Consider the following 25,103-nt stretch of genomic DNA (forward strand, 5'->3'; position numbering starts at 1 on the left):
GGGTAAATAGTACAATGATTAGCGCAGCGGCGCGTTTTGGAAAATACATATGGATTAACTGTCCAGACAGCGCGTCTACAATTGTTTTAGGGCCGATTCCCACGTAGTGTTTTTTCACCAATGTAATATTAAAGTTCAATAAAACTAGTTGTATGTCATACATTGATTTTGCAGCCGCCTCACAGCTTAGTGTTCATTAAGCACTTCCACAGTTATTAACTGCGAGGTTCTAAGCCAAGTTACCATTTTTGCATTCGTATATCATGAGGCTAACACGATGATACTTTTATGCCCAGGGAAGTCGAGACAATTTCCAAACCGACCGGCACCGGGAATCGAACCCAGCCACCCTCAGCATGGTCTTGCTTTATAGCCGCGCATTCTACCTCACGGCTAAGGAGCGCCCCAATTCACATAAATATAAATGGAAAAAAGCCGCATAATATGGAAATAAGGAGGTGTATGAAAACGAACGTTATGTTCAAATCACCCAAAAGCCCAAACTACACCATCATTCCACCCAAACCACCCAACCCCATAAGCAGTTAGCCTCAATGACACGCTTCTTCTTTCCTTCCAAAGCATGAAACAAAATGGCAGCAAACGTAACGAGCGCACGAGAAAGCATGTACGAATAGGTACGAATGCGATTTTTATTTCCAACGATGAAATTTTTACAACTGTGTTGATGCGAGCGGATAAAGTCATCGGCTTTGGGTCTCTAGCGCGTGTGTTAGTTTTCGTGTTCCACATTTGAAGCTTTGGAAAGCATTGCTTGAGAGGTTAGCATCATCAATAAAGCACGAAAGAAGCAACACTAACTTTAATGCTGTCAGTTATATATACGGTGCGAAATTTATTCACCGAATGCGGAAATGCTACACCCTTAATTTGTTCTACTCAATATTGTGCGGTTACTTGCTGAGTTTTTTTTACTTTATTAATTTTTTTTTAATCTACAGATTATATTCAACACCATACTTGCTAACTGGACACGGTCGGTTAAAGTGGCTGGTCCTTAAAGTGTACTTAAAAGTAGTCGTTAGATTATTCGCTGTTGGTTTGAGCGAGACAGAGTATATGACAAAAAAAAATCAACCAGCAATTTGCGGTGTTTGGTTCGAAATGAACGTTTGTCAGCAATGGAAAAATCTAGAATTTCTACTAGATGACTTTTTGCTGTACTATAAATCTCGCATAACTTTTCAAAAGGACCTAAGTAACATTTTTTCAATTAATTAATTTGAGTCCTGCAACCAACAGAACAACATGAAGCTTTTTTTGTCTTTATTTAGGAGACTTTCAGCCCGAGGCAACATGAAAGCTATTGATTGCAGTATTCAAATTAATTCATGAAAAAAAAAAATGTTACTTAGGTCCTTTTGAAAAGTTAAGCAAGAATTCATGAAAAAATGTTACTTAGGTCCTTTTGAAAAGTTATGCGAGAAATGTAATAAAAATGCATGAAGCCAAATAGGACTTGCAAGTGTTCTGATTGTTAAGTTGACTTTTTGTAAATTTATTGGTCAATACTTAAGAGCTGGGAGCTGCGGATAGAGTCGAAACGAGTGTCAAAGAATCTCCAAAGTAAGCTGTCAAAAAGTATCCATCGCATCGACAGAGGTTTTCAGCATATTGAGCGGAGTCAGAGAGTACACGTATAAATCAACTCATACTAAATATAGCTCATTTTCAACAAATTTCATTCTACTGGCGTCGTTTTAAATATATCGTCGGATTCAACATAACTAGAGGGTATGAATTAATTTGACATTCGACATTGTAATTAATTTTATAAAGATAAACATAATGATAATTCAATGTGAGAAAATCGTAACGTGTACTGTACAGTGAACACTGGGAGGAAATTTGCGAGTTTGAAGCAAAATATCTTGAAAATTTGATTCGATCGAGTCCGCAGCACCCAGCTTAAGAGGTGCTGTAAAAAGAAAAGTGCATACTTAGGTTTTCCAAATTTTATGCAGACTATCTTTTGAAAAGGGTCAAACTTGTTTTTACTGATTTTTACTGATTTCGATAATCGAAAAACGACGCTTCCTACAAAAAAGTGTTGTATGGGTGACTGTCGCAAAATCATTCAAACTTTCTAATAAATCTTTTTGAAAAACTCTAAATTGAACCCTTCACTAAAAAAATCGGTTTAAAAAATTAAAAGTCAATTTGCAAAAAAACGCTCTTTTTGATTTGGATTAAATTTTGTCTCAAGATAGGTGATTATATTCCCTACCAACCGTCCATACATCGCAAGCTGGGCACTTTTAAGGGAAAAAAGTTTTTCTAACAAAAACTTTTTCTTGACGGAATTGATTTTTTTTTCAGTGTCTTTAGGGTCTGTCTCATTTGGAGAATTATACTTAAAAGTGACAGTTCGAAAATTAGCAAATAACCCGGTCATGAGAATGGCTGGTGCTACCCAGCAATTCCAATAAGACAGCGATGCAAAATGATTCGATATCTGTCAAAAGTAATCTTGCTCTGCGAGCAGGGTTATTCGATAAATATTGAAATGTCACTTTTAAGTTTAATTTCAGTTTAATTCTCCAAATGAGACAGACCCTTAAGGGGTGGATTTAACATATGTATACATACATACTCATATTAAGTATTCCTGTACAGTCAGGCAGAGTACAATGTTTTGGTAGTAACTGGACGCAACTAAAGAAGCTAAGGCCGGTCGCAATGCTGTTGGGTTTTGTATAGCGTGTTTGGAAATCAAACTGAAACTGAAACTACCAGTTCGCAACGCAGAGTTGTAATTTTATTTTTGAAACTTATTCACAACTGCTCGACTGGTTTGTTGTGAATATGAGCTGATTTGAAACTGGAATGAAACTGAGTTTCAAATTCATTTAATAGTGTTTGTGTGTGTTAGATGATAGACAAACTCCTTATTGTTCGTATGCGAGGTAAAACTACCCCAAAAAATATTAGTTTGTTTTGTTTTGGCTTTTCGGAAAAATAAAACCAAGTTTTATTTTGTTTACAACTGTGCGTTGCGGGCACCAAGTTGTAGTTTTATTTTGACAGCTATAAATTTTATAACATCAAGCAGTACCAAACTGAAACTGCAACTTTAGCATTGGGACCGGCCTAATAATGGAATATAATATTTTTTGAAGATATAAACCCCTTTTTAATGTTACTCTTAATTTAAAAACAAACTATATTTAGTGACTAAGTTAGACAAAGTATCATAAAAATAGATTTGCTTGGGGTTCTATAACGATGGCTTTTATTGGTTTAGTTTCAGATGAAAATACACTGAAAATAATTCCGACAAGAAAAAGTTTTTGTTAGAAAAACTTTTTTTCCTTAAAAGTGCCCAGCTTGCGATGTATGGACGGTTGGTAGGGAACATAATCACCTATCTTGAGACAAAATTTCATTCAAATCAAAAAGGGCGTTTTTTCGCAAATCTACTTTAAAATTTTTAAACTGATTTTTTTCAGTGTAGGGCTCAATTTGGATTGTTTCCGATATTTTTATTAGAAAGTTTGACTGATTTTGCGATGGTCACCCATACAACACTTTTTTGTGGGATGAGTCGTTTTTCTATTATATCCATTTGAAAATATCAGCAAAAAAATTTTGGCTCTTTTCAAAGGATAGTCTAGATTAAATTTGGAAAACATTTTTGTTTTCATTTCGGATCATCTGGTGATTTTTCATTTCTCATTTTTCATTTCTTACTTCTTACTTATCACTCCTCACTTCGGACTTCTCACGACACACTTTTCACTTCTCACTGCTCAAATCAGCCCAGCATAGCTGAAAATTGCAAAGATGGGTAAATTTTACATTAGGGGAAAGAAATGGCAGAAATGATTATAATTATAATGATTATAATGATTATATATTATAATTATAATGATTGTTTTTTAGGTCATTTTGAAAAAATAAACGAGAATTTTCAGAGTATACATGAAATCTTAAAATAGGTACTTTTTATTGTGTATCCGGAATAAATTTATACCGCTTTTTATACCGAAGTTGGATTTTTCTGCAGATACAGGCAACTTTCCCAACTTCGGAAGTAGTGCGCTGGATTCCCCTAAAGATGCGCTAAACAACGCATCCATTAGTTTGACAGATAAAACTTCGGAAGAAAGTTCGGTTCGGAAGTCCGGACTTCCGAATTCTAAGTTGGTGCTACGCCGACAATAACTCATTAATGGGTTTCTATGTTTCTTTGTAAAGGTAGTTTTTTTTCTTCCGTGTAAGCTGTGTATTCTATGCTGTCAGTGTGCCGGTTTCGAATAAATTGTATCTTGGGAGAACATAACCTAGAAAATCGATAGCCTATGTATTACGAAATAATGATGTCTCATAACTTTTTGAATATTTACTATTTTTTTAGAAGTGCCTTCATTATGAAATTCAATAGCGAACAAGAAGAAAACATTCCCCATCGAATGCAACTTGTTGTAGCAAAATCGATTAAGGTTTAGTACTAGAAAAATTGTCTAATGTTTCAATGTGCACACTCGGACAGACAGACATTTGCTCTGTTTGTCGAGCTGAATCGATTGGTATATAACATTATGGGTCTACAAGCGCTCTATAAAAAGTACGTTTTGGCAGTGAAATGATAGCCTTTCAGGTACAACTTTGTTGTACGAGAAAGGCAAAAAGGAAGAATGTAGAAAACTTAAGGTAGAAGGCGGAGGCAAATGAAAGAAAGAAGAAAAAAAGGAATGGGAAAGGAGGAAATTAATAAGAGAAGAAAGTAGAAAAATGAATGAAAGAAGAAGGGAGATCGAAAAAAGAGCTAGGAAGAAGGAGAAAACAAGATTAAAGAGGGAGGAGGAACAGGAAGTAGAAAGATGAATATGATGGAAGGGGGAAAAGGGGGTCAAATAAGCCATTTGGTTGAAAAAAAAATAGGGCGATAACCACCTGACCGCAAAATATTTCACAAAAAAATGATAATTTGGCTGGAAATGTTTTACAATGTTGTGAAAACTTATATGTGAATACTGAATATGTACGTTATGTGGAAGATATTGATTTGGAAAATGTATTGGAGGTAACCACTTTCCCTTCGATATGACTCGAACCCATGACCCTACAGTACGCTAGACTGTGAAAGTGTTGGCTTGAAAAATGGATTGCGAATGATTTGACTATGAAATTAAACTCAACTCCATGATTATTGAAGACTATTTTGAGCTACTGATCCGTCTTAAAAATGTGAGGCGAAGGCAATACCAAAGAACTCGCGATCTCGCGTTGAAAGTTATTTGGCGAGATTTGCAAAATGAAATTATAAAACCCTGATTAATCTACCTACCGGTGTTGGTGCCTTTCTCGTGCAAAAATATGAGTGACTGTTTTTTTAGCGTGTTTTGCGCATAGAAAATGGTATTATGGCCTTCTTCTTCTGATCCCATAGTCCGATCTGGCCAATTTTCGATAGTGAACAATGGGACAAGATTCCCCGTCGAATAAAACTTGTTGCGAGTAATTCGACCAATGCTAAGTTCCAAAAAGTGTGTCTACAAAATTGTGTACACATACACACATATACACACATACATACATACATACACACAAACAGACATCACCTCAATTCGTCGAACTGAGTCGATTGGTATATAAGACAATGGGTCTCCGAGCCTTCTATCAAAAGTTCGGTTTTGGAGTGATCCTATAGCCTTTACGTATACTTAGTATACGCGAAAGGCAAAAACGGTTCGCTATTCTGAGAAATACCAACTTTGAGAATAATGTCTCGTAGATGGATCCCAGTTCGAAACCCTTTAGGAAATTAACGAAAATTCTTAAAAAAAAACCTCAAAAGCCAATTCCAACGCTTGAAGAGGGAAATAAAATATTTTTATTAAAAATGCCGGAAAGGCTCAAAAACTTGCTCAGCAGTTCGAGTGCGCTCATAATTTTAGTCTAGGTCTCACTAGTCCAATTGAGGATCAGGTTACACGGAGCTTCGAAGACATTCTCATTTAGTTCGGCGAATCGAGGTGATGTTTGTATGTGCGTATGTATGTGTCTGTGTATGTGTGTATGTGAACACACTTTTTAGAACTTAGCATTACCCGATTTACTCGCAACAAGTTGCATTCGACGGAGAATGCGGTCCCATCATTTGCTATTGAAAATTGGCCCGATCGGACATTGCATTTCGGAATTATTGAAAAATCATTGTTTTTTTTGGAAAAAAAAAATCAAAATCAATTTTTTTTTCAAAAATGGTGGCAATGCATAGCAATTAATTCAAAAACATGCAAAATGATAGAAAATATGCGATCTATTCCCCTAAAGTGTTTTTTTTACCTTTCTTATGTGATTTTTTCAATACATTTGACGATGCACGAGAAAGGCATCATCGCCGCTAGGAGGATTAATCTGGGTTTTAACGAAATAATCGCGTAAAAAAGTCTCACTCGTTTTTTGGGCACTTATCCTCAACCAATTTGCTTGCAACAAGTTGCATTCGTTTCCTATTGAAAATTGGCCAGATCGGACTATGGGATCGGAATTTATGGCAAAAATACTATTTTTTATTCGCACGAAAAAGGTACCATCACTGCTAGGTGGATTAATCTGTTTTTTTTTTTTGTTAAATGTCACTTTCTGACAAACGACTATTTCGGAAAAACGGCATTTTCTGCCAAACGACCAATTCGGCCAAACAGCTGTTACGACCAAATGAGCAGTTCGGCCAAACCGTTTTCGACCTAATAAATTTTCGGCCATTATATAGTTTCTATAAGGTTTATATGCAGAGCTGTATTAAAATCTGCCATCCGCTGCACAATGGGAAGAACTTTCTGGGTAATTTCATTATACGAAGCTGCAAGGCCTCGTTTTACCCCAACGCTTCTTATTTGTTATGTAATTCGTCAAGTTCGGAGTTACAAATAATCGATACAACATAACACATTTTGCCAAAAATCGTGTTATGTGAGCTCTGTCTACTGCACGATGTTGGGAATTGAAACCTTGCTGATTTTACCCCATGTTCTCATATTCCTCAAATTAGTTACAAATAATCCCACATTGAGAGTATGATCTAGAGTTTTCCAGGAAGTCGAGTGGAGTTATTTTTGTCACCCGCACGACTAAACTAGCTAAAATATTGCTCTTTTTACCCCACGTTCTATTATTTTATAACTATTATTCCAAGGTCTCCCGGAAAGCATAACAAATAAGGGGCATTAGGGTAAAACGAGGTCTTGCATCTTCGTGCAGTGAACTAAACCACGATTCCCCAGAAAGTTTTACAATTTGTCTCAAAATTTCAGCGAAATCTGCCGGTAAGGACCGAGATATTGAATTTTTTCGCGTTATGGACTATTTATTTCCCATTGTGCGCTGGTTAGGTGCAGTACTAGTCGATAGAAACCCTTTCAGCACGCGATGGTATATGGGCAGATCAAACCACCTTCCTTTTACCAGTGGAGAGATATTAGCTTCCACACTAATACTCTTCCCTCCTCTCATTCGAAAGTTTGGCAGAAGTGAAATTTATACCATGACAGTTGTGCGTTCCTTCCGTATTAAATGGTGTGCCCTTGAAAACGCGAGTAGATTTAAATATGGATTCGACGATTTTTTAAGGTCATATATAAAATAGCGGTACATGAGAAGCCTTTCAAAATCTTTTTTTTCTGATTTTATCATCCAGTGTTGATTTAAGGGACTCCTTTAGAGGAACACATTAAACATAATGCTCAACTCTTTTTCAATTGTATTTCATTATTTGCGGTTCAACTTATTCTAGAAACAATAAGAGCACTAAAACAATCAGATTAATTAAGCTTAAGAATTTAAAACAACAAATTTGAAATCTTTTAATAAATCGTGGAAATATAGAAAAAAAATCCGGGAAATAAGGGGAGGGGTATTCACATAAGTTTTCGGTGAAAAGTCAGTATAAATATTTGTTTGGGCAATTCAAACGGATTTCCCTGGGAAGAAAAAAGATTGCGGGGAAGTACAGAAAAAAACGAAGAGTTCATAATCATGTTTAGGTGAAACATCAATGAAAATAAAAAAATCCGTGAAAACACCCACAAAAATTTCTCTTCAAAACAGATGCAAGGAAAAACTCCACGCGGATTCACATCGCCGTCGATTAAAATATCTGTCTGCGTGACGCCGAACAGAATAACGACAAATATTTTCCATCAAAGGTGTTTTATTTCTCAAAATTTGATCTTCTTATTTTCAATGGCTCAGTTTACATTTGAGTGTCCTATTGGCATTTCTACAAGCTTTTCTTAGCCCGCTATATAGCTTTAATACGCATTTTGTTTGGCAAGCACAATGAACATACTATGCCCCGGGAGTCAATATTTCCTTCCCGGGATCATGCTAGATCAGACCGAGAACCGAGTTCACTAATTCCGGATTGGCAATACTACGATTGGCAATACTTAAGCCTAAAAACTGAGCTTCTGTATTGCTGTAAATATGCTCATTCGTTTTAAGCCTCAGATGGAAGCGAAGGCCTTTATCTCAGAGTTTTAATATTTTTATCCGAAAGTCCAAATTTCTTTTGAAATAAACGAAGTTGTAGACTTCTCAAAAAGAAAAACGAATTGCATAAAATGGCAAATGCCAAAAGTACGCGCGTGTCTGAATTAAATTTGGTCTCCAAAAAACTTGTTTTAAAAGCCTCCAAACATAGAGCTTGCGGTCATATTTTATTAGCCAACGTACCTACCAACTTGGCATACATTCAATTTGGAATTTGTCGTGTTAGCACGTTTTGTTCGATTAAAATCGAATCCAAGATAATGTCAATCGCGAGGACAACAAAAGACATCAGCAATCAACAAATCTTCCCGGCAGTAACATTGGAATACCTCAGCAGCACCAGCGTAGATTGCCAGATCTGACAGATGAGTGGACATATTTTTTTTTCGATGGGTAATGCTGTGCTGTAACACCGCCGAGAAGCCTTTGGGCGATTCCACATTACGATGGCTTCAGTTCAAAGAAGGTCAAGTAGACCGCCGGGTTGATCCTCCCCACAGTTATGGGGGGCATCGAATTTAATGCTTTTACATAATCGGCGTCGCGTACCCTACGATAATGCACCGTACGCGTTGGTACGACGATGTGACAAATGGTTTTTCTCCTTGCACGTTTCGCTCATTTGACGGTGGTGGGTGCAATTAAAGTTTCGCACAGGTACGTACGGTTCGGTACTTACCGGGTGGTTGGAACTTCTTGCTCCGGTGGAGGAACGTGCACGTAAACGTGCTTGTGGATGATGGGGGCCTGCGATGGTGGGCCGTACTCCGAGGTGGCTGAACCGTAACTGTTGACGGAAATGGATGGCGGCAGCGGTGGTGGGCCGTAACTGTAGCCACTGCTTGGCGGTTCCGGCCGAGACGGTGGATATGGGCCGCCACCGCCTACGGGTGGTTCTGGGCGGGCTTCCAGAAGGGAGGGCGTGAGGGACGTGAACTGCGAAGGAATTGAGATTGATGAGGGACTGCTTGAATCAGTGGCTAATAAATTAGAGCAAAAATGTTATTCAACTGCATAGAAACTTTGCTCCTAATTATTATGCGTAGGGGTGGTGGAAATTCGCGATTTCACGGAAGCCGCGAAATTCAAACATTTTCGCGAAAAAGCGCGAAATTAACCTTTCCCGTTAATAATTTTATTCCATTCTATTGCCTCAGTCGATTTCTTGACCTAGTCAATACCAACTCGAAAAACAACGCATTTTTTGACGTCTAGAATTTTTTTTAAAGTACAAAGGCCGAAATTGGTCGAATGTTGAGCCAAAATTAAATTGAAGGACAATTTTTTTTCTTTCAAATTTTAGAAATAGTTAGAGACGTGAAAAATATGGATTCTTTAGGAAAGTTTATCCTAAATAAGAGAATTAATCGATTGCACCAATAAAATTCCTCAAAGCTTGTTCGATGACCTGTTCGATGGAATTTCAAAATGTGCAACCAACAAGTCTATGATACAGGATGGGCTATCGGCCTACCAACATGCCGTTACGGAAATACAGGAAAATCGGCAGATCCACTCTCGGTTTGGTTTGCAAACCGAGACCGCTTTCCTCAGCTCTTCAAAATGGTGGTGAAATATCTGTCTATTCCTGGAAACTCGGTAGATGCTGAACGTAGTATCAGGCAGTACAATTTGATCAACACTTCCCAGCGCCAAAAGTTGACGGAACAAAATTTAAACCAACTACTTTTGACCAGTAATGCAAAGAAATAATAAAAAAAAAATTGAAATTGATAAACGCAACAATTTGAATAAATATGGAATCTACATTGTTTTTTTTATTTTTTGTACCGAAATATAATTTACCGCGAAATTGCCGCGAATTTCCAGATTTTCTGAATGAGCTGTCCGCGAAATTTTGAAAAATTTGCCGCGAATTTCCACTACCCCTATTATGCGTTTTATTAAAATTCAACTTATTGATATATTTTCTTCATTGACAGGAATGCAAGTGCGCGGTATTATTTTGAATTTTCTTTTCTGCAATTCTTCCACTTGGTAAGCTCGCGGGAATAAAAACCGTGATCAAAATTACCACGAATTTCGATCTTAGTTATCTATCTGCTCAGTAAACAAAGCGTAATGTTCGCCATAGACCAGTGCATGATGACGTAGGTTGATAGTTCACAAAGCTATTTCACCGGGACACCGGCACCGAGTCTCCGGCAAAGCTTCCTTTAAAATTGTTTGATCATTGTATACGCATGTCGATGTCCTTTGCGACTGATTTCATGCTGAATGCAAAGAATATCACTGAAATACTTGGATCACAGCAATTTTAAACTAAAAATATGAATTTTAATTTTCTTTTTCATCGTTTTGTAAACAAGCTCTGTGAACTGTCAAAATAAGTGAGGTTAAGTTAGAGTTTGCATTGGTCTATGGAGAAAAGATTTTTCACTGCTTTTGTTGTAGTAACGCCCTCGCAACGTGAACAAACCCCGAACCGCGCTGGCAATCAGGATCATCATCAAATGCTCAAATTATAATATCTTTCCAGAGTGCTCTTTGATTAGGGATAATAGGTATCTTTGCACAAGCAAAGATGTTATCCTGTGCTCGGATGATATCTAGACCAACATTTGAAAAGGGCGCAACAGCAAAAATTTATTCCTTCTGATTCTTCGTCTACGTATATAACTTTATATGTGGACGAAGTATCAGAAGGAATAAATTTTGACTGTTGCGCCTTTTTCAAATGTTGGTCTAGATATTGCAATGCATGAAAAAAAAATTCAACGTAGATGCCACCTGGAAAGCATTTTTTGACTACTGAGAAAATAATTGATGACAGTTCACTTTTCCCCAATCTAGTTATCATTAAACGATATGTCACTCTAAAACAAACCAATATGCCTACGTGGAGAATATTAATAGTATTACGGAGAAAAAGAAAAATTTGGAAGCATGATGATTACATCAATGAAACATTTCGATTTCATGCCAGATTTGAAAGAACGTTAGTGTATAGTTTCATGTCATAAAACTTTCATGTGTCCGTGATGATTGGTTTTACATACGGCTTATGGGATCTGCGCAAACCTTCTAAAAACCTTGTATCTCGCAGGGGGCGTTGAGTCAGGTCTATCGTGTCAGGTCCCACCTAACCCCAGGATTTGAGTTAGTGCGCTCCGAGCGACACACGGTCGCTTGGTAGGGTCTACTTGCCCATATATGCAGATTTTCATGGACGTTTAACAGGGCTCATTGTCAAACCCCATCAATCTAGGCAATCCCCACAACTCGCAGTGGCCAGGGTACGGATTGTCAATCCCTTGGGCATAATCCCTGCAGCCCCCTAAAACCCAAACATCTTATTTTTCATGGACTTTGTGTTTTCTAATTGTTCATTCTCCACCGAATGATTTGGGACGATTTAGATATAGAAATGTCATAAATATGAATATAAACAAAATAATTTAGCGTTAGCTTTCTTTGATCACAAGCCAGGAAAATATTCATTGGAAGCGCTTTGAATTTTCCAGGATTCCAAATTTGTCTTGCAATGGGTAATAACTATTTTCTCGAATTATTGCATGGTCTGTGAGAATTATGCATTATGCATAATAATGGCTGGCGTACGTAGAACAAACGAATGCGCAATTACGAGTATTCACCAACTCTTTCCGTTAAATACACCGCTACAATGTGGATCCGATTCCGATTAACTTTTTATAAATTTCAAATCCTGTTAATTTCTAGAGATCGCTAAAGTAAACGCTACATTCGGAAAATATCTCTAAAAGACTTTCACATTGAGTAAAATTTCAGAAGACGCATTTTCCCAAAAACTTTGAAAAGAAAATTCAAATTTGCAATTTTCTGCAACTCAACTATACCAATGTGTTATGACCGATATGCCTAAAGGTTGTAATGAGAAATATCGAATTTTCTTGACTAATTTCAAGTTTGTTGGAACAAAATGCACATGTACCACTATTTGGTAACAAAATGCAACAGAAACCGAAAATTGTTGCCGGTGGTACATGTACATGTGCATTCATAAAATTATTATTAAAGGCAGTGAACCATCATGAAATTCAATATAGGGTTAAAATCTGCTGCGGAAACATCCATGTTGTAAAATGTTTTTTTTTTTAAATAAGCTGGTTTTAGTGAGTAGAACTATACATGTACCACTAATCCTGGCAACGAAATTGCCGTTGTGATATATACCAGAAATTAAAATATGCATATCTCCAGATTTGGGCCCTCCTCAGCCGTGCGGTAAGACGCGCGGCTACAAAGCAAGACCATGCTGAGGGTGGCTGGGTTCGATTCCCGGTGCCGGTCTAGGCAATTTTCGGATTGGAAACTGTTTCGACTTCCCTGGGAATAAAAGTATCATCGTGTTAGCCTCATGATATACGAATGCAAAAATGGTAACCTGCCTTAGAAACCTCGCAGTTAATAACTGTGGAAGTGCTTAATGAACTCTAAGCTGCGAGGCGGCTCTGTCCCAGTGTGGGGATGTAATGCCAATAATAATAAGAAGAAGAAGATTTAGTTGCCAAACATATTTTTTTCGTTGTTCCCTCACTAGATCTTTACAAACAGAAGTCGTTGGTGGAAAAAACACAAAATCGTCAAAAACGCTCCAAAAAGAACTTTTTATAGGAAACCCGGAGACCTATAATGTTATACACCGATCGGCTCAGCTCGACGAATTAAGGTGATGTCTGTGTGTGTGTATGTCTGTGGACAAACAAATCTCACTCATTTTTAGGCACTTATTCTCAACCGATTTGCTCACAAGTTGCATTCGACGCGGAATCCTGTCTCGTTGTTTCCTATTGAAAATCGGCTGGATCGCACTTTACACGCAAAACCCGTTTTCATTTTTCAAACGCTTATCCTTGACCGGCAAATGAAAGCGTGCCATTGGTACTTCGCGTACCTGAAGGAATAAAATAGACCCCATTTCGCGATCCATAGCCTCTTACCCAGCAACTCTTGTCCCTACCTCCTCGTGGTGCTGGCCGGGATACGAGCAACCTTAGGGAAGATCGGGTAACCAACCCCGGTGGGAACTATTGTCATGGGCGTAGCCAGGATTTCGAGAAGGGGGGGGGGGCAACTTTTTTGGTCTTCTAAATCGTAGTTTTATAGAAGTTTTATAAAAACTCATGAATATTAACACATGAAACCAAATCCGAACTCCGAATCACTCTAATAAAAAAAAACAAATCCGAACCAAATCGAAACAAAAAGGATTAAAACAATAATGGATTTAAAAATGTGTAATATATTGCTCTTCAGATATTTTAAATAAAGTGAGAAAAATATTAACGAACTTAGTATCCAGAAAGAATATAAAATCGGCTATAACAATTGTTGACGACAGAAACAAAGACGGCACACTGACTTCTGTAGCGAATATTTATTGCTTCAAAACTGCAAGACAATTGTTAGCTATAGTGATGGTTTTTAATAGAACTTACATTTCAGTGACCCTTTGAACGTTTATGGCCTTTGTTTACTGCCCAACTTCAAGGTTATTAATTGGTCCTAATAGATGATGTCAAAATATAGTTCACTATAGCTTTAATATTGCCTTTAAAATTCAGTAAACTCACCTTCACTAGCTTTTAATTAGGTTTAGGAAACTAGTTAAGTGACAAATTAGATTAAGTACAAATAGGTAAGTATTTTAACAGTATTTATAACTTTCTCCCAATTCTCTTAAATAAAGACAAAAAAAAAACTTTCTCCCACGTTTAGCTTGGTATAATCTTCGTTCGTCATTCCACCGTTGACAGCCTATCGATGTGACACATTGGTAGTGAGTCAGTCAAGCGGTAGAATCGGTTGTTCTAGGGTGACCAACTCGACGGTAGCTCTGTTAACAACAATTATTATAAAAATCCTGCATTCTTCCATAAGTTTAAGAAAACTAGAACCATACATTTGAATTTCTAAACAAATCCTCTCTGAAATAATATTTATTATAAAATAGGCAGAAAAATCCATACGCAAGCTTTCTCCAAGAATTCCTTTAACAATTGCTCCTGGCATTCTATCCGAAATTCTATCAGAGATTCTTTAGGAATGCCTCCAGCAACTTCTTCGGCAATGTCTTCAGGAATTGCACCATAAATTTTGCCGGGAATTGATCCGAAAATTCCAACATTATTTACTCCAAGAAAATCTTCACGAACTTCTTTATAAGTTCTGCAGAATTCCCTGCAATAATTCTAATAATTTCCCATATTTTTTCTTGAAAAACTGCCCCGTGGAATTCCTAAGAATATTCCGTGGAAATTCCGCTAAATTTCCAGGAAACCATCCTGAGAATTTCACGAAAAATCTTCGAATTTCTTGTGTAATTTCCATAAAGTTTTCCGTGAATTGTTTCGAATAATTTCTTGTGAAAATTTCAATGAATTTCTTCAGGAATTCCACCGGAAATTTATTCAAAAATTATACCGAAAATGAAATCAACCATGGAATTTTCGGGAGGAATTCCTAGACTAATTCGCAATGAAATCCTGAAAGAATTCCGGTGGAAACTTCAAGATTTCCACTGGGAGATCCTCCAGGAGTTTCTCCGAAAATTCCTCCGGGAATTCTTCCAGGAGTTCCACCGGCATTTCCACCAAGAATTTCTCTTGGATTTCCTTCGAGAATTTTTCCGGTAGTTCTGTCGGTAGTTTCTCTGAAAATTCGTCCGGAAATTTCGGCAGAATTGGAATGTATTTAGGCTTCTTCAGAAATTTATATAGATTTTCCACCAGAAGCTCTTCCGAGAATTTCTCTGCGAGCTCCTCAGGGAATTCTCCGGTAGGTCATCTGATGATGATGATGTTCCAGCTACAAACCCCAACAAAGGTTTCAGCTAGACGAGATTTGTCTATAAGATGAATTCTCTTGTTTCCGAGAATGCTTCTGGTAGTTTCCCCGGGGTTCCTTTGAAAATTCTCCCGGAAGTTTCTTCAGAAATTCTTCGAGAGTTCCTCCGGGAATTCCACCAGCAATTCATCCGGGAGTTTCTCCGGAAATTCCTCCGGGAGTTCCACCAGAAGCTATTCCAGGAAATTATTCAGGCTTTCTTCAGGAAATCATTGAGGCTTTCTTCAGTAATTAAGCTGGAAATTCCTCTCGAAGTTCTTCCGATAGTTTCTCTGGGAGCTCATCCGGGAGGTCCTCTAGGAATTCTTCTAGGAGTTTCTCCTGAAATTCCTCCGGGAATTCTTACGGGAGCTCCTCCGGCAGTTCCTTCAGGAATTCCTCCGGGAGATCCACCAGCAGTTTCTACGAGAATCCCTCCGGGAGTTTCACCGGCTGTTTCTCCGGGTGTTTCTCTGAAAAGGAACTCCCGGAGGAACTTCCAGAGTAATTTCCGGAGGAACTCCCGGGGGATTTTATATAGGAATCCCCGGAGAAATTATCAGAGGAATTCTCGGAGTAACTGCCGGTGGAACTTCTGGAGGAGTTTATTGACGAACTACAGGAACAATTTCCAGAGAAAATCCTGGAGGAACTCTCGTAAGAATTCTAGGATGAACTGAAAGAATTCCAGGAGGAACTCCTGGAAGAATTCTTAAAAGAACCTCCCGGAGGAATTCCCGTAAGAACTCCCAGAGAAATTCTCCGAGGAACTTCTGGAGAAATTTGTATATAAATGCCTAAAGAAATGCTAGATGAATTCCTGGAAGAAAGCCTGATTGAATTCCCGAAGGAACTACTGGTGGAACTTCAGAGGAACATCCGGTGGAATACCCTAGAGGAAGGGAAAAAATATTTCTTGAGGAACTTCCGAAATCCCATTTCCAGTGAAATTCCTGCCAAATATCCTCCAGGAATTCCCTGTGTAGTTCCTGGGGGTATTACCGGAGAATTTGTTGGAAAAACTTCTGGGAGAACTCCCGGAGGAACTCCCACAAGCACTTCCGAAGGAATTCCCACATGGAAGTCCTGAAATAATTCTTAGAGAAGTTCCTAAAGGAATTTCCGAAAAAATATCTGAAGGAATTCCCAGAAAAATATCAGGAGGAATTAATGCAGAAATTCCCAGATGAAATCCTGAAAGTGTTCCCAGATGAATTGCTGAAGAAAATCCCTGCGGATTGTTCCGAAGAAATTTCTGGAAGAACTCTTGGCAGATATCCGAGTAAATTCCGAGTGAAGTCCGGAAGGAATTCTAGTACACTTCCGCGGAAAATCTCCCGGAGAAATTCCTGAAGGAATTCCTGGAGAAGTACCTGCAGAAACTCCCGAAAAAATACTTGTAAGAATTTCTGAGGAAATACTTGGACGAATTCCAGGAGAAATTCATGAAGATATTTCTAGAGGATTTCTTGAAAGATATTCTTATTGGAAGTATTCCCGGAAAATTTCCTAGAAGTAATCCCGTAGGAATTAAAGGAAGAGTTCCGAGAGGAATGCCCGGAGAAGTTCCTAGAAGAATTTCCGAAGGAATTTCTTATAGATTTACAAGTGAAATTATGGAGCTAAATCGGAGGATTTCGATCAGAAATTTTTAAAGAAACTTCTGGTAGAATTTTGGGAAGAAATTCCGTATATATTGTTGCGGGAGCTATTGGCTGGTGACTGGAAGGAAATGCCGGATTCTTCCTGAAGAGAGAATAGCCGAAGAAATATCTAGAAGTAAATCTTGGAGAGAAGAAAATATATCTTCAAGGAATTTCCTCGTGAATTTCCTAAAAAAATAGTGGGGAGGGGGGGGGGGTGAATTACAATTACATGAGAAGGATTTTCGAACGATTTTCAGAGGAATTTGTGGATAACTTTCCGGAGGAATTTAGAAGTTCCCAGGGGAGCTTCTAGTAGGATTTTAAGGAGAATTTTTGAGCCCGAAATGTTTCGAGTTGTTTTGAACTTTCATATATTATGGATTCTGGATGCCCTAATAAGTTTTGGGAATTTTTTTAATTTCAACCACCTATTTCTGTATATGATTGGATCGTAAAGTGCACATGTTTGTGGGAATTCATTTCAGTACCCGTTCAATCTTTCCACAATTTAGGGGGGCGACGGTCCCCCTGCCCTCCCTTGGCTACGCCCATGCCCCAACACATCCTAGGCAAGCCCCTAAACTTGTAGGCCTGGGGAGGGATCGTTAAGCCCTTGAACATAGTCTCTGCTGCCCGCAAAGAAAACAGACCCCAACAAAAACTCTACGTTCGTTAAACATGTGTGTGTACCAGAAAAACGTATTTTTTTAAGAAGGCAGCCCCTTCAACGTTGTTGGTAACGCAACCCTGGTAAGGTAGCCTACCGGAGATTTTACAGATACCATTGAGAGCAAGAGCAAACGGATGGATTCAACGGCAACAGACCCGGCAACGAATAAAGGACAAGGATTGGAAAGTCGGATCTTCGAGCGTGAGAACTTTGGATGAACCCGCACGTGTTGGGCTCCTGGCTTGTGAGCTGCAGAAGGTCGGCGTGAGTGTTGCAGCAATCCAGGAAAATATGGTGGCCCAGAACTGGACAGCGTGAATTCCGGGCGGTGGATCCCATAGCGAACACGTCATTCAAGTACCACATCTACCATAGCGGCGGTGACAGAGCAGAACGAGGAGTTGGCTTCATGGTGATCGGGAAGCAGATGAAGCGTGTTATCCGGTGGAAGCCGATAAGCAACCGCATTTGCGTGTTGAGAATGAAGAAAAAATTCTTCAACTATAGCCTGATCAGCATATATTCTCCAACAAACGATAAGCCTGATGACGTGAAGGATGAGTTCTATGAGAGCCTTGATAAGGTCTACGGAGAGTGCTTAACACACGATGTAAAGTTTGTCATCGGGGATACAAATGCGCAGATCGGAAGAATCATTGGTACGGAAAGCCTTCATTCCGCTAACAACGATAATGGTCTGCGACTTGTAACCTTTGCTGCTGTAACCTTTGGGATGGCAATAAGCAGTACCTACCTCGCATGTAAGAATATCCGCAAACACACTTAGCAACATCCGAGTGGAGACACTTGCTCACAGATAGACCATGTGCTGGTCGACGGACGACATTTCTTGGATGTTATAGATGTAAGGTCCTTCAGTGGTCCGAACATCGACACGGATCACTACCTTGTAGTTGCAAAAATTTGGGCGCGATTCTCCAGCGTCACAAATTCACAAAACAACAGAACGATGCTTTTCAATATCCAACGCTTGTCAGTTGAAGGAGTTGCTGAACAATACCACCAGAAGCAGGACGAACGGATAGGGGATGCCACCGGATTTGGCGACGTCGACAGATTGTGGGAAAATATTCACGAAGTTGTGACTACAACAGCGCAGGGAGTGTTAGGCACTGCACAGCGACGCCAACGAGTAACGGAGGAGAAACATGTTGCTAGGAGTCGAATGCTAGTGGCTCGTACCCGTTACAACAGAGAGCGGTACAGTGTAGCAAGGGCAGAACGAATCCACCGCATAAAAAAAGACACCACAAAGAGAGTGTGATAGCTGAAACGCAGGAGAACATGGATAGAAACGATATGCGAAGATTTTATATATCTGTCAATGGCGCGCGGCATAAGACTGCGCCAGTGCCCGCCATGTGCAATGACCGAGAGGAGAATTTGCTGACAGACAAGACGGCCAGATGGAAGAAGCACTTCAAAGATTTGTTTAACGGTGAAAATGAAGGTGTATTAAGGAGCAGGATGGACATAGTCGGCGACGGTCATGCTGTGAAACCACCAACGCTGGACGATGTAAAGAAGGCTCTAAACGAGCTGACAGTAAAGCTGCTGGGAAGGACGAGATCCCGGTCGAGCTTCTTAAACACGAAACTGAGCAGCTGCATCAATCAATCCACCACATTACCAAGAAAATATGGGAGGTTGAAGAACTGCCTGCCGGCTGGTTGGATGGCTTCTGATGAAAGGGCACAGACTAGAGTTTGCCAATTACAGAGGGATCACCCTTCTGAACTTGGCGTCTAAATCCTGTCGCGTATCCTGTTTAACAGACTGAGACTGCTTGAGGAGTCCTTCGTCGGCGAATACCAGGCAGGTTATCGTGAGGGCCGATCAACGACGGATCAGATGTTTAGCCTGCGGATGATCCTTGATAAATTCTGGGAGTACAGCTTGCAGACTCACCATCGGTTCATTGATTTCAAGGCAGCGAACGATTTAGTGAAAAGAAATCTGTTGTGGCAGATAATGTCCGAACATGGTTTTCCGGCGAAACTGATTAGACTGATACGTGCAACACTGGATGGCTCGAAATCAAGTATTCGGATTGCAGACGAAGTGTCAACCTCGTTTGTGACCGTAGACGGATTGAAGCAGGGTGATGCACTTTTGAATTTATTGTTCAATATTGCACTCGAAGGCGCTATTAGGAGATCTGGCGTGCAGAGGAACGGCACTAGTGCAGTAGTGGAGGCTTTTGTCCCTGTGAAAAGGGAGACGACGAGAATAGGCTTAACCATTAACTATACCAAGACAAAGTACATGGTGGCAGGTAGAGATAGAGGAAGACCTAGTGGTGTTGATGTTGAGGTAGTGCTTGATGGGGATGTGTTTGAAGTTGTTGAAGACTTTGTTTACCTTGGAACCCAGGCCCAACGAACTATGAAACGATGGCGAAATTAACTTTCGGCATATGATGAGCTCAGTCTCCTCAAAGTACATAACACTCGCTTCTAAATGATCATTTCAACCTTATTTCATTAATTCTGTTCATAGGGTATTTAATTCGGTTGTAATCTTGATCCTTTGTATTTAAAATTGAAGTGATTGTTAGTTTTGGGCGCTAGAACGCCAGTGTTCGAATAATGTGTCATGTTCGGGATTTAAATTAAAATAGTACAGGGCACACATTACATTCACTTAATTAATTGAGCAACATGTAACCATGTAAATGTGATTCCACTGTATTCCCATTTCATAGCGCACCAATGAGTGTCATAATGATCATTATGCAGTGGCCATCATAACACTCATTGCTAATATGTTGAAAATATGGCCATTTTATCACTCATACACGAACGATAAAATCAAATATTAGGATCTGGAATCGCAAGACACCTTTGACATTTTCAGTTTAATAGTTTTGGTTAAAGCGTGTTTATTTGAACCCCACGTGTGTTGTTAATAGGGGAAGGTGGGGAGATGTATGTTTTGACCCTCCTAAAGATTTTTTAGTGGCCACGCAAAATTTGAACAACTTCTCATAACAATGACCAAATGCTTTCGTTTTTTCACAGCACAAAGCCATAAATATGCTTAATGATCTGTACTGATGAAAATGTCAACATTCCATCACAATTTTAGGATATTTGGATTTCAAGTTGTTGCCTCAATATGGGGACACTTGATCCCTCATTAGTCACCCATACAAAAATTTGGCGAAAAAATTCAAAAAAATATAAATCTGTTCTCAGGCTTCTAGTTTTTCGTAGATTTGACAGATTTGATGAAGGGTCGGCAGGAATAATTATTTATTGCGTGGATATCATAGAAAGGGGATCAAGTCTCTCCAAATTCTTAAATTGCATGCGCTGTCGAGTTCAATAACAAAAATCGTTCATGTATACGCACAGCAATTCGAAAATTCTTCGTATTTTGAAGGAAAAATATTTAAAAAATCTGAGAGGGTCTTTCTACTTTTATCAAAGCAATTTCTTGGAGAGGGATCAATTTCCCCCCTATGTACCATTATAAGAATGTGTAGCAAAACATTGATATATTGCTAGTTTTCCATTTATTCATATCATGTTCACATGTTCACTCAATTTATTGTCCATTGTTCTTATTGTCCAGTAAACGTTTCATTTGGTATATGCGGAAGTCGCCAATACATGGTAACATTAGTCGTTGCTTGATTTCCTTAAAACAAGTGGTTTGACACAGGACACAGTTCATAAACAGCTTTGATCACTTTTCACTTGGCGTGTACATTACCACAAACTAATCTTGCTTCAAAAACACTTCTGTAAACACGACTTTTCAGAACTTCTAATGCATATATTCGTCACTATGATGTAATCCGTTTTTATTTTTTGTCATAAGTGAACTTTTCAAAAACCTTTACCATGTCTTTTGATAAGCTGACTTTCGTCACACTTCAATGAAATCCATTAATCCTTATAGTTCTTAATGGTGTATTGAATTCACTCACCACTGTCACAATTCCCAAAAATCTGACGATCATCTTGACAATTAATCCACAAAAGAACTTCTGTCCTAATTTGTTCTAGCGACAATCAGAATCCGAGGCACTTGGTTTTCTTCTCGAAGCTCTTTGTTTTTACTCGCATTAATCCAACCGCTCACACCGCTAGTACAGCACTAAACTGGGGTGGAAAATAATGATCTGATTTATATATGGAAAAAAGTGTACCGCCGACTAAACTACAATTGCTATATTAGCAGAGGTATACCTCCGTCAGTCTCCTCTCACTCTGGGGAGAGTACCCCGCGCCCCCAAACGCTTCAGCTAAGAAGCGGTGACGAACGGAAAAGCACACCTGAAGACCAAGTCGAAGACGACGAACACGAAGACGGAATGAAAATGAAAATCTGTATAGAAGACGAGAAGCCCACGATGTGGAAAATCTTGCCGAACTGAAAGTGAATTTGTCTGGCGCAGCAGATTACATCAAACGGAGCCGTGGCGGTCAACGCTGTTTTTGTTGGATTCTTGAGACGAGTCTCACACAGACCTCCAGATCGTGGGGTAACAATTAGAAGATCACACCGGCTGGACGATTGGTTCGTGCTTCTGGAAGGCGTTGATTGGAGCACTTTAGTCGAATTTGGATCGCCGACTAATGCCATGCCGCTAGTTGGTCGATCACCATCAGTCGGAGTCTTATATTTTGGAGATCAGAACGCGATGGCTGCGGCGATACGCTCGTGTGGCGATCGTTCGAAACATTTGACAGACCGTAATGGGTCTAACGTTATCACACAAGGGTCATTTCGTAATGGATCGCTGCGAAATTGAGCTTTGGGAGACCCATATGTTGGTAGGTAGCTTAGATGCACCTTCATGTATAACAAGATCGTGATGCTCCACCTCTCTTGATTCGCCTGTGATGCTTGAGCAATCCTCGATTCACCTCATACTACACAAAGCGAGATGAGGGGGTTGGTTAGATCAAGTGATCATGATATGTTGTCTGGTTAGGTTGCATTAATCACATGTTTATGATTTTTGCGTGCTTCAGTTTTGCCGCACCACTCTGAGAACATGAAAATCAAAACTTCAATTACATAATTTGACAGTCGGCTCACGTGTACCTTCAATTCGGGCAACGATCAATTGGTTTGAGTCATTCGGATCACGTGTGTGTCACGATTTGCACGAGTTAACCACCATGGGAGAAATTCGCTCCATGCTGGATTTTTGAGCTTATTTATCCGGCGAAAACTGGGAAACAGTCACACAAGTCACCTCGACGATTGATGACATTTGAATGGGTGGCCGACTAAGGGTAGGAAGCTATCCATTTCACTGAACCACTTCAGTTCGCGAGCATTATTAACAGTAGGTTTGGTACACAACGATGAGATCCGAATCTAAATTGTTCGCTTACGGTATTACGCGTGTTTGTTCGTGCTACGTCGTCTACGCTCAAGCTAATGACCAATTAAAAGTGCAAACATCTGCACTGTGACATGTTATTCGCTTGTTGTTAATCATGCTCGTTTTCAGTGCCATTAGAAAGAAAAATAAAAGGAAGTTATAATAATTTACCAGAATCTGTTCAAACCAGCCGTAATCAATTGTGTAACGATTTACATCATCCATATCATCTTCATTATGTTTTTGGGATTCGAGAAGGGGTTTCAAAGAATATTGTATGACTTTGACAGTTATTTAGATACTTCGATTAGGGTTATTATTATTGTCTTTAATAACGAGACTCATCGAGACTTCGGCCGCTTCTAAAACCAATAAGAGCTAATACAACTCAATAAAATCGACAGTGACCTAGGCGACGAATAGAGAATCACGACTGGAAGCTTGAAACATGGAACTAGGTTTCGCAGGTTACAACAGGATAATCTACTATGAGTAACATCCCACAACTTCGACGTCGTAGCTCTACAGAAAGTCAACGTGAAAATCGTCATCGGTGACATGAACGCTCATGTAGGAAGGGAGTATAGACTGGTGATCGGACCGCACAGTCTGCATACCGTATCGAACGACAACGGCCAAGGATGCATAAACTTTGCTGCCTCCCGCGGAATGGTAGTCAGAAGTACATTCTCTCCTGCAAGAAAATCCACAAGGACACATGGAGATTACCTAACCAAGAAACAGAAAACCAAATCGACCACGTTGTAATCGACGGTAAATTCTTTTCCGAATCCGACCACTACCTCGTTGCAGTATGCCTGCGATCAACACTCTCAACGGTGTCACTTCCAACGGAAGAGCAGCTAGGCCCAGCATCTCTGGAAGATGGCTGGAGAGATGTTCGATCCGCTAATGGAAGTGCCGCAAACGGTCACTAGGCACAGTGTCCCGGATCAGAGAAATGGCTGATATGATGGTGAATGTAAGCAACTAGTAGAGTTTTCCGTTCCGAATCTCTATGAAGTCATCATCATTGTCATCAAATCCAGGAGGAGATTGGCCGCCTGAAAAACAACGAAGACCCTGGGGTTGACCAATTACCAGGAGAGCTGTTTAAACACGATGGTGGGGCACTGACTAGAGCGCTGCACTGGGTAATCACCTACCCAGCAAACACAAGATCGTATATCATAGCGAATAAGTGTACAAATTAATTGCATATTATTCGGCAACTCGGCCGTACGAAAACCATTTTTTTGGTAAATATCTTGGCTGTGCACATGCACAGCATATGTTTCGAAATGGACAAATTGATATTAAATTTGCGAAAAATAATCCACGTGTCTTGGAGGGACTCGAACCCTCTACCTCCTACTCTCTAGATAGGCGTGATAACCCCTACACAACAAGACCACTTAAAGGTCACGTTTGCGGAAAAGCCATCAGAATCCGAGTACCAACCTCCACCGCGGTTAGCTCTCTTTTTTGCAAATTGAATATCTTTCGGATGCTTGATTTGCCCAATCTCCACATGTGCTTTACTGTTGTATATCCACAGTCAAGCGAGTGCACATTGTTTATTAAACGAGAGGATCGCACTCCATGCCCCCCTGTAACGGACTGGGCGGGACGGTATAGAATGCGAATTCAATCGCACTCTGCTGTGCCAAAGGCTTGCTTGGCTAAAGCATTTGATCAGTTTGTGCGATCCTCTCGTTTAATAAACAATGTGAACTCGCTTGACTGTGGATATACAACAGTAAGGCACATGTGGAGATTGGGCAAATCAAGCATCCGAAAGATATTCAATTTGCAAAAAAGAGAGCTAACCGCGGTGGAGGTTGGTACTCGGATTCTGATGGCTTTTCCGCAAAAACGCGGAAAAATAGAAGGAAGTAAGAGACTCCAGATAGTCCTTCTAACCTGCTTCTAACTATAATATTGAAAATAATCCTTCTCTTATCGAACTGAGCAATGAGTTCGATTTGTTTCATGACGAAATTGAGCAAAACGAATTAGCCTCTATTCCAGGTAATTCGATTTATGCGAAGAAGGAAAGGATTTCGCCAATTAT

At 39.6% G+C, this 25,103-nt stretch overlaps 1 protein-coding gene across 1 annotated transcript in view; it reads right to left on the reverse strand.

Annotated features, from left to right (window-relative positions):
• LOC134210585 (uncharacterized) overlaps positions 1–21,773 on the reverse strand; it is a 44,989-nt gene extending 23,216 nt beyond the window's left edge. Inside the window, exons 1-2 of the mRNA XM_062686702.1 lie at positions 21,620–21,773; positions 9,200–9,456 (exon numbers count right to left, since the gene is read on the reverse strand). Of these exons, the coding sequence (XP_062542686.1) occupies positions 9,200–9,456; positions 21,620–21,652 (290 nt within the window). The 5' untranslated portion in view covers positions 21,653–21,773. The remainder of the gene's footprint in view (positions 1–9,199; positions 9,457–21,619) is intronic.
• Positions 21,774–25,103: the final 3,330 nt, after the last annotated feature.

The sequence above is a fragment of the Armigeres subalbatus genome, chromosome 1 (genome assembly GCF_024139115.2).
Source record: "Armigeres subalbatus isolate Guangzhou_Male chromosome 1, GZ_Asu_2, whole genome shotgun sequence".
NCBI lineage: Eukaryota > Metazoa > Arthropoda > Insecta > Diptera > Culicidae > Armigeres > Armigeres subalbatus.